The sequence below is a fragment of the Heliconius melpomene genome, chromosome 6 (genome assembly GCF_056956725.1).
Source record: "Heliconius melpomene rosina isolate 202511_hmr_F chromosome 6, ASM5695672v1, whole genome shotgun sequence".
Lineage (NCBI taxonomy): Eukaryota > Metazoa > Arthropoda > Insecta > Lepidoptera > Nymphalidae > Heliconius > Heliconius melpomene.
Window position 1 is genome coordinate 14,338,294 of NC_140394.1, and position 14,985 is coordinate 14,353,278.

Sequence of the window (14,985 nt, forward strand, 5' to 3'; positions counted from 1 at the left end):
TGATTCCCACCCGACGAAATTCATAATTGAACATTTTTATTTCCTTACGCTAAGTAGAAGATACAGCGTTGAGTTCCGACGACGATATGCAATGTCTTGAAAATTGAGCGGAAAGTGGGGAACAATGTCTTGATTTTCTCTGTCTACCCCGTTATTTGCATGATACAGCGTGAAAATACAAACATGTTTTTGAGTATTCATACACAATTATAATTAAATTTAAAAACTGGAGAGTCAACATTGTATTTTGTTAAATTCAACACTGAGAACTGTCCGCCGAATACGTGTTGAGTGGCGGAGCTCACCGCCGCGCTTTGCCTTGTTATCAGAGTCAGGAAACGAAAATATGAAATATTCATTTTCAATATCAATTTAAATATTCATTCGTTTCCTCGAACGGCAATCGAACCCACGAGCTATCGCGTTTACAGTCGCACGTTCACTTTGGCGACACAAGCGCGGCGTTGAGTTCCGCCACACACACCGCACATAATGAGCCGTGTAAAGCTCACAAAAAAAAGGAATTTCTTTAAAATAACCGCAACATTTCAGGTAATATTGGCAAAACACGGCGTCATCAAAGAGAGTATCTTCGTCTCTTCCTTTGTCTTGGACGTTGATAAAGATTGCAGGTTGCTGCGGGCCGGTATTTTTGTCTCTTTGTCTAAAACTGGGGTACGTATGTTTATTTATCATCTGACTGTAGAGAGTGACCGGTTACTAAGGCAGTAATCTCCATATGACACACTTTGTTAACTTTCGCGCTCAAGTATAGGAAGTTCTCTGCTCTGGTGCTGCGGAACTCAACGCCGCGTCACTATCACTGCACCAAGAAGATTCTTATCTTAAATAACAATTATTGTGAGCAAAATAAATAAAATTCTTGAGAGGCCGTTGTTTTATATCGTTGTTGTGCTAAGAAGGCAAAGTGCGGCCTTATATTCGACCACTCAATACGCAATGTCTTAACACCTATAGTCTCATTTCCGCATTCCCTCTGGCTATCCTGCTACATGCGGGATAAAGCGTGATTCAGAGTGTCTCGCCACTTTCTCAACCTACAACAACATGGAGTAATTATGAAAAAAATGGAACCCCATCTAACCGAGGAAGAAGGCAAATTCCCATACAAGTCACACTAAAGCACTTCAAGCATTCATTCCGTCATTTGTATTTGAAAATGCGTTAAAAAGCTCACAAAGGTAGTTATACAAAACTCAACTCTATTCTATGGGAGCAAGGTCCAATTTTTAGTAAGTGGAGTTGGGTAAATTGGAAAGCCGGATATCGTGAAAGAAAAGATTTACAAATGGTTTTACTTAGTGTTTTGAAATTTTAGCGTGTTTCAGTACAAAACTGGTGTTTAAAAGGCTTTCACTCTTCTTATAATAGTTTCTTTTTTTTAGCTTCACGCTGCATCCCGCATACAGCAGTTAAGGCAGAGGGGACCTACACTCTCCGTCCACTTGTGGCAGTATGTTTATATTGTAATACTAGTGGTCCTCGGGACGACAGGTCAGACAGGTCACAATGCTTTAGCTTAACAACAAAGCTTTTATTAGACTTGAAGCACGTCCTACAGTCCCGCTCGCGCTTGACCGGTTTTTATTCAATACCAACATCTTCTATCTGAAATGAATTAAGTATGCGAAATAAGAATTATTCAGTCGTAAAGTAAATATGAAAAGTTTCGCGGAAATATTTTGATTAAAAATAACTGAATTGTGCAGAAATTATTAAATATCTGGCTATAATTTATTTATTTGTTATAGTTCGGCGCTGTATCCCGCATTGGTCTGCCTTGCTAAGGCAGACCAAGGGACCCTGTCCTGTTACTATACTGTTATATGTATAACAACAAATAACTTGTGAGTGTTGAGCCGCGTTTAGTTCTGTTACTAGAGCGACACTCCGTCCTAAATAACGTCTGAGGTGTCTGCTTCACAAGGAACAAACGACGATAAATACATATACGAGATACGAGGACCTTCTCTTGGACAGTAGTGTATGAACATCTATCGAGACTTAAGGATATGCTACATTTCGTAAGTGTTTGTATGTCTGTCCACAAATATCTCGTAAACCAACAGTCGAATCGAGATGATCCTTGTTACTTAGGGGTCAGTCCGTAGAGATTGTGTGGAGGTATCAATGTCAAATATCCAAGTCTGTGGTCCCGCCGACCACAGAAACATTTGTGCATCGTTTTTTATGCATTTTGAATAAAAAACAGATTGATACGTTTCAATATTTCAAAAATATTATCGAACCCACTACAACCTTTATATATGAAAATATAAAACAGCATTAATTTTAAATTCCAAGCGTCATTTACTCCAAGCTCTACAATTTATTAGCAAAACAATTATAGAGATCGTAAATTTAAACTTACTTCAGTAGTTGAGAAACTATGTACTACTATGTACTCGGAGCTTTTGTGGAAACATTCAGTTTTACCCGACTGAATTATTTAATATACACCTATATTTTACAATAATTGCATATATTTTAGTCAGCAATTAAAGAGATTGCGGAACTTGGCGCCGCCTTAACCTAAAACACCGACTTACCGACTTAAAGAAGAACCCCGAAGATGACTCCTTGGTCTTATACTCGTAACATGTCTGGTTCCGCATCTACTCGTATCGTAATAATATAAAATATATTTGAACATTGCTAATTTCAGCTTCATGTTAAATAATCCCAGCACCGTCTGCTCTTAGTACAAAATTATGAATGTTTCGCGCAACTGACTAAGTAGAAACGACTTTGTGTCGATATTCTCCATTCTTCACTTGCTTTAACGCCGCTTTTCTGTGAGCGTGCTATTCTATTCTGCGCACTGATTTTATAGAGAGGATGATTTAATTTGATTTATTAGAGATATTTTCAATTGGAAGCCAGTTGTTCCTGACCATACAAACTCTTCAGTTTTATAATTTAAATATACGTAGATTATATATAAGTCCTCTAGTCTCTAGTCCTCCAGCTCCGAGGAGTGTCCCCGAGCTTGCAGCATCCATTCTTCAGCGGCGCCACAATGAGATGTTATCTCGCGCCTCGCTCCGACGCCCTTATACATTTTAATTTTACGACTAAACTAGATTTTGTCTGAACTTTTGTCTTCATTTTATCTTTTATAAGTTAGTCGTCGCCCGCGATTTTCTTTGCTTTTTTTAGCTTCATGCTTCATGCATATCTCACACGTATAGCAGGGTAGACAGAGGGAACCTGGGAACCTAGCATTAAGACCCACTCCGTTTCCAATCTCCATTTCTCAAGGAGTTGCGAGTTGGCGAAATCAACGCGGCGTTTTCTATCGTTACCAGAGCAAATAAATGAAAATATTAAATATTTCATTTTCCTGAACTTACAAATATTTACAGTCTCACCCTTGGGCCGGGAAGCATCAAATGGAACACGTAAAAATGGAAAATCACATTTTTTCTCGTTTCCGTCGGAGTTCCTTTCGTCGCTTAGAGTTCCCTACACTCCCTAACTTATCTACATGATAATTTTCAACGTTTCCATATCCAGTAGCTTCGTCTGTGAGTTTTCTGTCAGTTTGCCTACTCTGGTATGTGCACGACACAGTGAGAATCTGTGCTTCATAATGTTAGTATAAATATAAATAATTATAACAAAATCACAGAAAGTTAAAAAGAAAATAATATTTTAAAAATATTTTCTATAAGTCTCGGCGCGATGTCGTGACATCCTATTTACTTAATTATAATTAGGTCTCGATTTCGGCAGCGCCCCCCCCCCCCCCCCCCCAGCTCGTGAGCCTCGTCCCCAAACATCGACTTTATATAAACAATGTAGGGTCCAGAATGATGTCCATGATCATCCCTTGACTTAACTAAGAGTCTTTTATCAAAATTTTCCCATTATCATCAAGTTTTGGAGAAATGAATCTTATACATTTGAAATTGGGTCTAAATTTTCACAAAATACTATTTTTTTACATCTCTATGATAGTACATTGATTCCAAATAGTATACTTAAAAATCAACTCTAACTGTATGTATTTAAAATTCAAATTCCAATACATGCACATATCATCTAAAATTTTATGCAGATGTTATAGCTAATATATGACCAAAAATCTACTCTCCACCCTACAAGATACGGTTAAAATTAGTTCGTAATTCAAAACAGAGATGGCAGTACGCACGCGCGGCTCTCCCGAGATGCTGGGGCTCGCAGGCGGTGAGCCTCAGTCTCGCGACGGTCGCCGCGCGCGACGCACGTGCCAGCCTTTACTCCGCGACAACCACCTGTTATACGCACAACAATAAACACACGTAAAAATTAAATTATACACACAATTAATTATTAATTTATTATCTACTCCCAACGGTTGAGGTAATTTTTTTTCACTTAAAAATGGCGGATTTTTATTTATATCCTTGCCCGCGTGTAATGGTTTATTGATTTTTCGTTGATTATTCTTAATCTGTTTATTTTTATTTTTAATCTGTATCTAGTTTAGGGACCCGCGGTGTTCAGTTATGTTTTACCTATGTCCTGTATTATACAGTTATTTATGTTTATTTTTCAATCAAGTAATATAGATCAAAGTATAAAAGTACTTAAGTTTGTAAGTAACAAATAACACTGAAAATTTTGTAACTTTTGACTTAAATTCTTAATTAACTAGTGATTTTTTACATTATTTACAATTTTCCTTAATTGAACTTCTCCTCGGGAAACTCGACACTGGTATAACAATAACATGTTTTCCATACCTTTGTTTATAATTACCCTATTTTTATCGATAAATATAACGGGTTGAGGCTTCGAGGATATCCTCTGACTGCAAACGCGACGGTTGTGGGTTCAGCAGCCACTCTGGGGAAGGCAAAGTGCGGCGTTGAGCTCCACCAATAGAAATGTATCTTAACAAGATGTGGCATTTAATAACGTAATACAATCAAAATTACTTTTTTGTCAGTTTGTTTGTTATAAAATGGCTCGCCCATTTACTTGCAGCTTTCACTGTTGTCTTTTGGCAAGCTTCTCTCATTTAGCGGTTGTTTTATTAAAATCGGTTTAAAAAACAATATTATACCATTTTAGAAAATGTTGTTCGACGAACTTGTTATAAATAACTGTTTTATTGAATTGGCTGAAACTGTTCGGTGTTATGTTACGTTAAAACCAGGACAGATGCCCCACCTTTTTAAAGAGGCTCCTAGTTTCAAAAATATATATTTTATAAGAATCATTTTTTTAAAATTTAGCTGTTAGGTAGGAGAATCCTTTATTAGTTTTAATGACTCGTGGAACTCTATTTTTGAGGATAGATGTCTGCAGTGTGGGCCAGGTGGCCTTTATGGGGGGGCATGTAGTATTCCCTATTTTTATTTTTTGTATACAGTATTACAAATCAGCAACGGTAAACATAAAACTAAAATAATAATTCACTTTCACATCACATCAAAAAGAAATACTAAGTTACTAACAACTAACCAGAGCGAAGCAATGAAAATATTAAATAGTACCTACGTTTGAATCCACTACCCTTCGCGCTCACACTGCACGCTCACGTCTCGTCGACTAAAGTAAGCGTAAAGCACTGTGGGCTGTGTCATGTCCTCGCTCTGCCTCCAGGCTTTGACTGGGGTTGTACCCTGCGTCGCGGGGAACTATACCTTAGTGTCTACTTGTAAATAATCAGTGTCGTCCGTGCCAGGTCCTTCTTTACTTTAAAATTCGGCGGTGCGTGGAGAACGCAGTGTCTAATCACTAGGTTCTACAGCATGAAGCCCTCAGAAAAATGTAATAAATACTCGACTCGGGAACTAAATCTGGAACTTCAAGTGTCATTGTAAATGTTGTTATTTGTTAAGTGTATCTTCAAAGTCAACCAATTATTTAGTTTTAAAATTTCATTGAAACTACAAAACTCCGAAGTTTATAAACATTTTGATAAGCAGCTCTTTAAAGCTACAATTTTTCCTGGTCTTATATTAGAGTTCCGCCTCACCACACTCTAATCTATAAGAAAGCAGAGAACCAGAGAGATGTTTATATACTTTGTTTCCTGTGCAATGAATTGTAAGTGAATACCGCGATTTTGATCTAATTACCAAAGCGGGAACGTACGTTGAACACAGCAACCCGGTCGGTAGGAACTTGGGAACCTTACTATACTACAATGGCTTTAGCTTCGGTCATGACGTATTATTTATACTTCTAAAGAAAATCTATAAAACTATCAAGAGGCATATCCCCAAACTCGCAAACCCTCGCTCGCTTACTCGGTGCTAGCCTCGCCTCGCCTCGCCTCGCCTCGCCTCGCCTCGCCTCGCCTCGCCTCAGTATTACCATAAATGAACATAAATAAACATAAATTTTAATAAATCCCGCTGTAAAAGTCTCGTGGCATTCTAATTTGTCGCCTCAAAGTCGCTACAGATTTAATAAATTCAGGTTTTCAGCTCACTAGCGACCCGCCCGCGGCTTCACCCGTTATGTTATAGCCAAATTATACGAAATGTTTACTTAAACTGTAGTCTGGGTTTTTAATGTATTTAAAGTTTATTCCACACTTAGGTAACAAAAATACTTATTTAGAAAATGTATAAAAAACCTTCAAATTTTTATACGTTTTCTAAGTAACTTTGTATTTCATACATTACCTACTGTGAAGTACAGGCTACAGTATAAAGTTTCACGTAAACCCGTGCAGTAGTTTTTGCGTGAAGGACGAACAAACATCCATTCTCATACATTTTCACATTTATAGTATTAGTAGGAAGTAAGATTGGTAGGACCACTCTTACCACCTCAATGGTTGTCATATAACCTACCAACCATGACATTTGATGTCCATCAAACCCTCGACCCTCGCGCTGAGAGTCTTGACTCTCGGTGTGCTGTGTTGCTCAATAAATACGTATCTAGTACTTAAAATCGTCTGATATTAAAGTTTAGTTGAACAGAATATTTTTCATATTGGCAATCGGAAGTAAGAAACGGCGTCGAGCCGGTGGTAATATCCGCTTTAGGATGTATAGCGGCACCGACAACCAAGAATCACACATACATAGATAATCACTGATAAACTTATTTTTATTAAAATTGGTAAAAATCCGAAAAACAAACTGTATACCGCACACGGCAGGGCAGAGGAAACTTAGTGCTAAGAGAGTTGAGTAGCGGAACTCAACGCCGCGTTTTACCTCGACTCGAAAGCGACGAAATATTAAATTTCGTCGAGTGGGGATCGAACTCTCTACTCGTCGCGTGTACAGTCACACTTATGATGGGTGACGTATGGGTAATACAAACAAGTAGTTAATTGAAGATTAATTTTGCACTTGTTAATTCAAATATATGTTTAACTTAAATTATGCAGATTATTTACAAGTAACAATAACTATATATACGCGTCACACTCGCAAGCCCACGCCGTGCCTCTCTCCGCTCGCGCCGCTCTCCGCTCGCGCCGCTCTCCGCTCGCGCCTCTCTAAATAAAAACCTTATCAGAACAAGTCTCACTTAGCCTCTGCCTTTATCTGAAACGTTTATATGGAAATCGGTTACGAATAGCATTTTACTTACGGTTACTTAGCTCTGCGACATATCTTTACTTCCATACAATTTTTCTTTGCTGTTAAAATAAAAAAAAAGCTTATTCGATAATATTGTAAATGACTTCTCAAGCTGGCATACATTGTGTGAGAAAATTAATTATTTTAGCTTATTTCGTTAACTATGCGGACATGAATCGGCACATTCCGTTATATTGCTTACTCATTTTAATTGTGAGAAACACCTCTAAACAAATTATATAGACAAATAGAAGCCGCGTTGAGTCGCTAGTGTCATAATAAAGCCCCGAGTTCTTTAGATGAATGTAAAAAACTTTTCATATTAACCCGATTTGAATAAAAATTTGTTTATACAGTTTATATTATGAAGCGGCACAAGTTCCTCGAGGACCAACACTTTGTAAGAAACAAAATAAAACGCTTGGATTGTATTGAAAATGAAATCATATTATACGAGTATACTCATTGTCGAAATAAAACAATTTACAACGGTGGTCGCGGGTTCTAAGTTTAATTCGAGACATTTGCTACTCGGGGGAATGGGGTTATTTCATATTTACATTTGGTCGCTCGGTTAACTGCAAGATCCCGTCAGGCCCCCTACACTCCCTAACCTGTAGTAAGTCACTAAGTAATTCCGACCGACATGTCCTTCTATATACATACGAGTATATAGAAAATAGTATATGTTTTCCACCTCGGTGTCTTACTAAGACACCGACTTTAAATTTTACCACTCAACTTGTTGGAACCTAGTGTCGAGACACTTACGTTCCCTACTTTGCCGATTTCATGAGGTATAGCGTGGTGAGTGGCGGAACTAAACGCCGCATTTTGCGTCATCACCAGAGTGAGGAAATGAAAATATTAAATTTATTTCCCCGAGTGCAAACGCAACAATCGAACCCGTTGTTTCATATAAAGCGCCTGATATAATAACGGAGCAAACGCGAAAATCCTCTCCAAATTCGATAAAAGCCAATAAAGTGTGAATCGATCAGGCGCAACGTCAAATAACCAAACACACATAATGTATGAGACAGACGGCGGACAGTATCGATTGTTCGTATATATATATAATGTGTTTTATAATTATCCTTGGATATTAGGGTGAACAGTAAAACTATAACTAGAATTGAGTTGCTCTGAAAAGAGATTTATTACATAAATAAATGTTCACACTTTTACAAATATTCTTTAACCTTAATCTATTACAAACTCACCTGAAAAGAGAAACAACATTTAAAGCTATTGTTTCACCAGTTCGTATTAATTAAATATTAAATATTAAAATATATTTTTCTCTTTAGTTTTTAAGAGACGTCAATGATGACATTGTCACATATGAATGTGAAAGAAGTATCACTAACTTCTTTTACATCTCCCCCCCCGGGGTTAATCATGTATTCCTACTGGAATAAGTTTTGTAATATGGAAAAGATTTGACTGTAACTTTTTATGACCCGTGTTTACTTTGTAAATTGATTTTGATATTTTCTCTATAATTTGATATGGTCCAATTTTCAATTCATCCAGTTTTTTTCGGTTTATCCGATTTCCGTTTTCAACATAAACTGAATCTCCGACTTCTAATTCACAATGTCTTCTGTGTTTATCAAATCTTTGTTTGTTATAATCATGTGATTTTATACTATTTTCCAAGGCAATTTTTCGGTCTCGTATTAGATGATGATTCTGTATTTCATTTTGTTTCAGTTCTTTTGGTAGAATGTCCACATTTTTCCCTTGCAGTAAATATTTTGGGGAGAACCCTGTTATACTATGTTCAGTTTCGTTGTATCTTTCCGTGCATTCATGAGCAATAGTAGTCCAAGCGATCTTATTTTTTCTTTCATTAATTTTACAACGAATTTTATTAACCAATGTCTGGTTTAACCGTTCATTTAATCCATTAGAAAATGGTGCATTTACTGCAGTGAATACTATAGGTATGCCTTCGTTTTCTAAAAAATATTTAAATTCCTTTGAATTTATGCCCGGATATTGGTCCGATAGAATCAAGTCAATCTTATAATCTTGTGTTACTTTTTGGACTAGTTTAATAAAGTCGTTTGCATTCTGAGTTTTGGATGTCAAAATGTAGGCGTAGCGAGTAAAGTGGTCTACTAAAAGATGTAAATACACTTTGGTTGAACGCGTACCACCGAATCCACCTATGGTATCTATAGACACTATTTCGAACGGATACGTGGCAGGTCCTAACTGAGACATTAGTCCAAACTTGTATGCTCCTCTCGATTTATTTTTTATACAAACGTCACAGTTTTCGCATATTCTTTTTATGTTGTCTAATAAATGTTTAGCTTGATAAAAGGGTGTTATTTTGTTTTCCACTTGTTGTCTTCCTAAGTGGCAGAAGTAGTGATGAACTTGTTTTATAAAATGTTTACTGAACTCTTCGCTTAGTATAATCTTTTCATGTTTTCCGGTTTTCTTATAATATATGTTATTTTTAAAGATAAGTTTTTTTATATTCTGTTTTATTTCTTCGTTTTTATTTTGATCTTGCTGTATGTCTTCCATTTTTACAAAATTGACGACTTTTAAACAACTTTCTTCATTTTCACATGGTTCTAATACTGGGTTTCTGCTTAAAGTATCTGCCTCTACATTATATTTTCCCGGAGAATATGTTATTTTAAAATTGAATTGTGACAAATAAAATGTAAGGTCTCCCAGTTCCTCATCCGTTCTGGCTTTTATATTCATGTTTTCTAAAGGTTTGTGATCTGTAAAAACCGTGAATGTTTTTCCTATAAGCCAATGTTGCCAGTATTTAACTGCTTCTTTTACAGCCAAACACTCGAGATATATAGCTTTTTTCTGTTTTTGGGAATTGTTTAATTTTTTGGAAAAATAGGCACAAGGTTTTTCATCACCGTTGGGTTGAATTTGTTTTAAGATCGCTGCTATGCCTTGTATGCTAGCATCTGTATAAATATGTATTGGTAGGTCTGGATCAAAGATGGCTAGAATTGGTTTAGAACATAGAAGTTTTTTCATAGTATCAAATGATTCTTGACAGTTATCAGACCAAACAAATTTTTCTCCTTTTCTTAATAAATTATGTAATGGATCCAGAATTATTGACATATTTGGTACATACTTTCCATAGAAATTTATTTTTCCCAAAAATTGTCGGACGTTTTTTTGTGTTTTTGGAATCGGAAATTCTTTTATAGCAATTAAATTATCTTTTAGTGGAGTCACCGTGTTATTTTTGATTATGTGTCCTAAATATTTTACAGAGTCTTGTGCAAAATAACATTTCGTGAATTTTAATTTAAAACCTTCTTTTAGGATTGCTTCCAGTAACATAGATAAGTGCTCTATGTGTTTCTCAAACGTTTCTGAAAATACTAAAATATCATCTATGTAATTGACAGTAAAATCTGACAGTTTATGCTTTCGTATGATCGTACTCAAGATTCTCTGAAAAATGGCGGGTGCAGTTTTTAGGCCAAAAGGTAGACATGTCCATTGATAGTGTGCATTCTGTGTAACAAATGCAGTTTTTGGTCTATCTTTAATTTTAAGAGGTATGGACCAGAACGCTGAGTTTACATCAAATGTTGAAAAAAAATTACATTTCCTTGTTTTGACCATTAAATCCTCGATTAAGGGAAAAGGCTGCGACTGAGGAATAACAATTTTATTTAATTCCCGAAAGTCTATACAAAGCCGCGATCTCCTTCCTTCTTCTTTTTTAAATGCTAGAGTTACCGGAGCGGCAAAAGGGCTATATGACTCCTCTATTAAATTATTTTCTAATAATTTTGATACTTGATGTTCAATTTCTTTCATATCCTCAATAGAGCATCTATATGGTCTCTTACTACAGTACTTATCTATCAGGAGATCAATGTGTGCTTCGTAACCTTTTACCGTACCTATATCATATTTGTCTTTAGCGAAAATTGAATTATATTTGCATATCAATTGATCAATTTCTGATCTTTTTTTATGATCTAAATGATTTACCGAAATATTAAAATCACCGACCAATATATTTTCGTTAAAGTTAATTTCATATTCTTGAATTAAATCTTGTTTTTCATTTTCATTTATTCATATGTCACTACCCGAGCTGCCAGGAATTTGTTTTGTGATCATAGGCTGTCTCTCTTTGTTTTTTATGTAGTCTGTCTTTTCATTGCTATGGATATTTTGTATGATTTCTAAATTCTCATTTTGAGTTAATTTAAATTTTTGTATACAATCTAATCCAAGTAGAAAATTGTAGTCGAAGTTTTCTTCATCTATAACAAAAACATCAACTTGTTTTTCAATTTCAAAAATTTTTAGTCTTAAAGTTACCATTCCTATAGATTTTTTTACGCCATTAATTGTTTTCAAACCTGCTTTTTTATTATGAGTATGTATTTTCTTTAAAGCCAATAACCTTGAATTTATTAAGGACACATTAGATCCAGAATCGTAGATTCCTGATGTTTCCAAAGTGTCATTAATTAGTAATTTAATTTTTATTAATGGCGGCACTACTAGTTTTTTGGATTAATTTCGTTTAGTTCTGTCTCTAATTCTGAATTATTTACACTCCTTATCTGATCCTGTCTTGTTCTATCACCATTTTTTTGTTTAAACCAACATTGGGATTCAGGGTGATAACGTGTACCTTTATTTTCTTTGTCACAAATTTTACACGGACTAGCCATTGACTTTATATTTTTCTCTTCATTTATACTTTTGGAAGCTGGTATTTTTTTATCTGTTGTTTTTTTATTTACCATGTGCTCTAAACTTCTTATACTATTAAATAAGTTTTGAGTTTCCTTTAAACTACTTCTATCAATTTTATGTGCAATGAAATTTGGTAATCCAGTGGCTATCAGATCAATAAGAGTCTGTTTATCCATGGACTTATTTATTCCTAACAGTAGTCTCTCTTTTTTTAATGCATACTCGAGTAATGAGCCCTGTTTATATCTAAATAACATTGCGTACCTGATTGGTGACCAACTCTTATCTGCATATGTGTCATTAAAGTTTTGTTTCCACATTGCCCATTCTGAATTTATTGTATATTTAATAAGCATCGAACTATACCAGTCTTTACAGGATTCTTCTAAAAACAGCCTAAAAATTTCAATTTTTTTGACATCTTCTTCTATACCTACGCGTGCGCATTCTGCTTCAAAGATAGACATCCATTGGGACACATTAGCAATCTTACTGCTGAATTTTTCTATCACTATTCTTTCTGCCATTTTCCCCACATTGAAAGGTTTTGATGATTCTTTCTTCGTTTCTGCGAAACTTTCCAATAATCTTGTTAGATATTCTTCAGAGATCCCTGCTGTAGAAGATTTTTGGGTTACTTTCTCTTCTAAAAGATATCCCATGAATTGCATATTTCCATTTTCATCACAATAAACCGCCTTCGTCTCTGGGCTCACTGATATCCACACCTGTCGTTTGTCATGTCGTTTTTGTAATGTAGCCTTCACTTTTTGAAAGATTTGTGTGTGTAGGATTGCATCATGTAATTTTGCGGGTTGTAATTTATCTGGGAACTCAAAAGTACGGCTATTTAAATCGGTAATTGACGTTACACAAATAATATTTGTTTTCACATCTTCACTGGCCCTGACCATGAATGACCATGATCCATTATTCTTGGGAATCAGCTGTAGAAATGTTGTTTTATAATGTGTTTTATAATTATCCTTGGATATTAGGGTGAACAGTAAAACTATAACTAGAATTGAGTTGCTCTGAAAAGAGATTTATTACATAAATAAATGTTCACACTTTTACAAATATTCTTTAACCTTAATCTATTACAAACTCACCTGAAAAGAGAAACAACATTTAAAGCTATTGTTTCACCAGTTCGTATTAATTAAATATTAAATATTAAAATATATTTTTCTCTTTAGTTTTTAAGAGACGTCAATGATGACATTGTCACATATGAATGTGAAAGAAGTATCACTAACTTCTTTTACATATATATATATATATATATATATATATATATATATACATATGTGTGTGGCGGTAGGCGTTAAGTTCCTCCAAACGCGCGCAATGTCTGGAAAATTGGGTGGTGCAAGAGCGCGTCAAGACATAAATAATAAAAATAGTTTCTTCGTGAAAATTAACAGTCGCCTGACAAGTGTCTAATATAGCAGACACTTCGGAGCAAACGTAGGTCTCGATATTAAATATAAATGAAGTTTGAGTGATTTTAGAAGTTCCGTGATCATTGAAATTGACTTCGAGTTTGTTGTTTTTATTTGTTGTTAACCAACTCCTGGAAGAGGAGCAGGTTATCAGTTCGGTCGTATTTGTTGATGCTTTTTACCTCATATCCTTTTGACTAGATGAATCGATTTTGAAGATTTTGAAATCTTTAATTTGCATTAAGTATGAGTATATGTATGTGCGCGATATACCGACGAATAACTCAATATCACGCCAACCGTGACTTCAAGGGTAGTTTGATAAACCTAGTTAAAGATATTATTTGAAAGGCTAATAAAACTTCATTGTATTGTTATTTAAATCAGCTTCACGCTGTATCCCGCACACAGCAGGGTAGGCAGAGGGAACATCGTGTTAAGACACTCCGTTCCCCACTTTCCGCCGATTTTTTTAGTGGCATTGTGTGTTGAGTGGCGGAAGTCAAGGAAGAAATGAATATATAAATTTTAATAAATATTTCCTTTCCTCGAGTGAGGTTACTGTGGTCAAAATGTGTCATGATTGTGTCATAGACGCGGGCGATGCCGCACGTAAAAGCTAGTTATAAATATAATCCAAAACGGCTTTTCAAATTGTTTCACATAATATTTTTATTTTCATATAATTTATTAGCAAGTACGTTTTAACCGCGTTTTTCCGTTTCTACGCACTACATCAAGGACCACAGCGCTAGCAACAAACACGTCGAGCGCCTACAATTATTTCCATAGCAAAGTACCATTGACATTAATACACAAATTGCTATAATTTATTTTCAGGCGCCCTCTAATTATAACAAAGGCCGCGGGCTTCAATGGAAAGACAGTTGGGTTTTAATTTGTTTTTGAGTGCTTTTTATACAAATTTTTGTTTTGTACACGTTTTGAGTTTGTAAATGTGGCTTAATGAAGTATTTTGTTGGAATTGATTGTTTTTATTTTTCTATTTTTACCGAGATAAATATACATGTATGAATACATACGTATAAAACTCTTCCGTTAGTGAATGACAGCTAAATCGACATACCGACGAAACTGGTGCAATTAGAAAGTTGAAATTTGTGCAGATACGCTAGGAAGTGCCAACAGGGGCCAACTCCAAACTACTAGGGTCTCACAGACACCTCTAGTGGGTTTCGAACCTACAACTACCTGCTACCCTGAGACAGCGCATCGGGCTCACGCACGCTCGTGCG

General features: G+C 35.5%; 2 protein-coding genes across 13 annotated transcripts in view; one reads left to right on the top strand and one right to left on the bottom strand.

The window, feature by feature from the left end:
- Positions 1-14,985, top strand: part of LOC146538733 (Kv channel-interacting protein 4-like) — a 52,131-nt gene that overhangs the window by 17,419 nt on the left and 19,727 nt on the right. Inside the window, exon 1 of one of the 12 annotated variants that reach the window (XM_085187353.1) lies at positions 4,205-4,307. The exons of 6 other annotated variants lie outside the window; for them this stretch is intronic. The gene's annotated coding sequence lies outside the window, so the exon portion shown is untranslated. Of the gene's footprint in view, positions 1-4,204; positions 4,308-4,350; positions 4,369-14,985 lie in introns of those variants that run through there. 5 more of the 12 variants (XM_085187350.1, XM_085187356.1, XM_085187357.1 and 2 more) reach the window with 5 other exon arrangements.
- Positions 11,834-13,198, bottom strand: LOC146538734 (uncharacterized). The gene has a single exon (XM_085187344.1). The coding sequence runs from the start codon at positions 13,196-13,198 to the stop codon at positions 12,086-12,088; it is 1,113 nt and encodes a 370-aa protein (XP_085043470.1). The 3' UTR covers positions 11,834-12,085.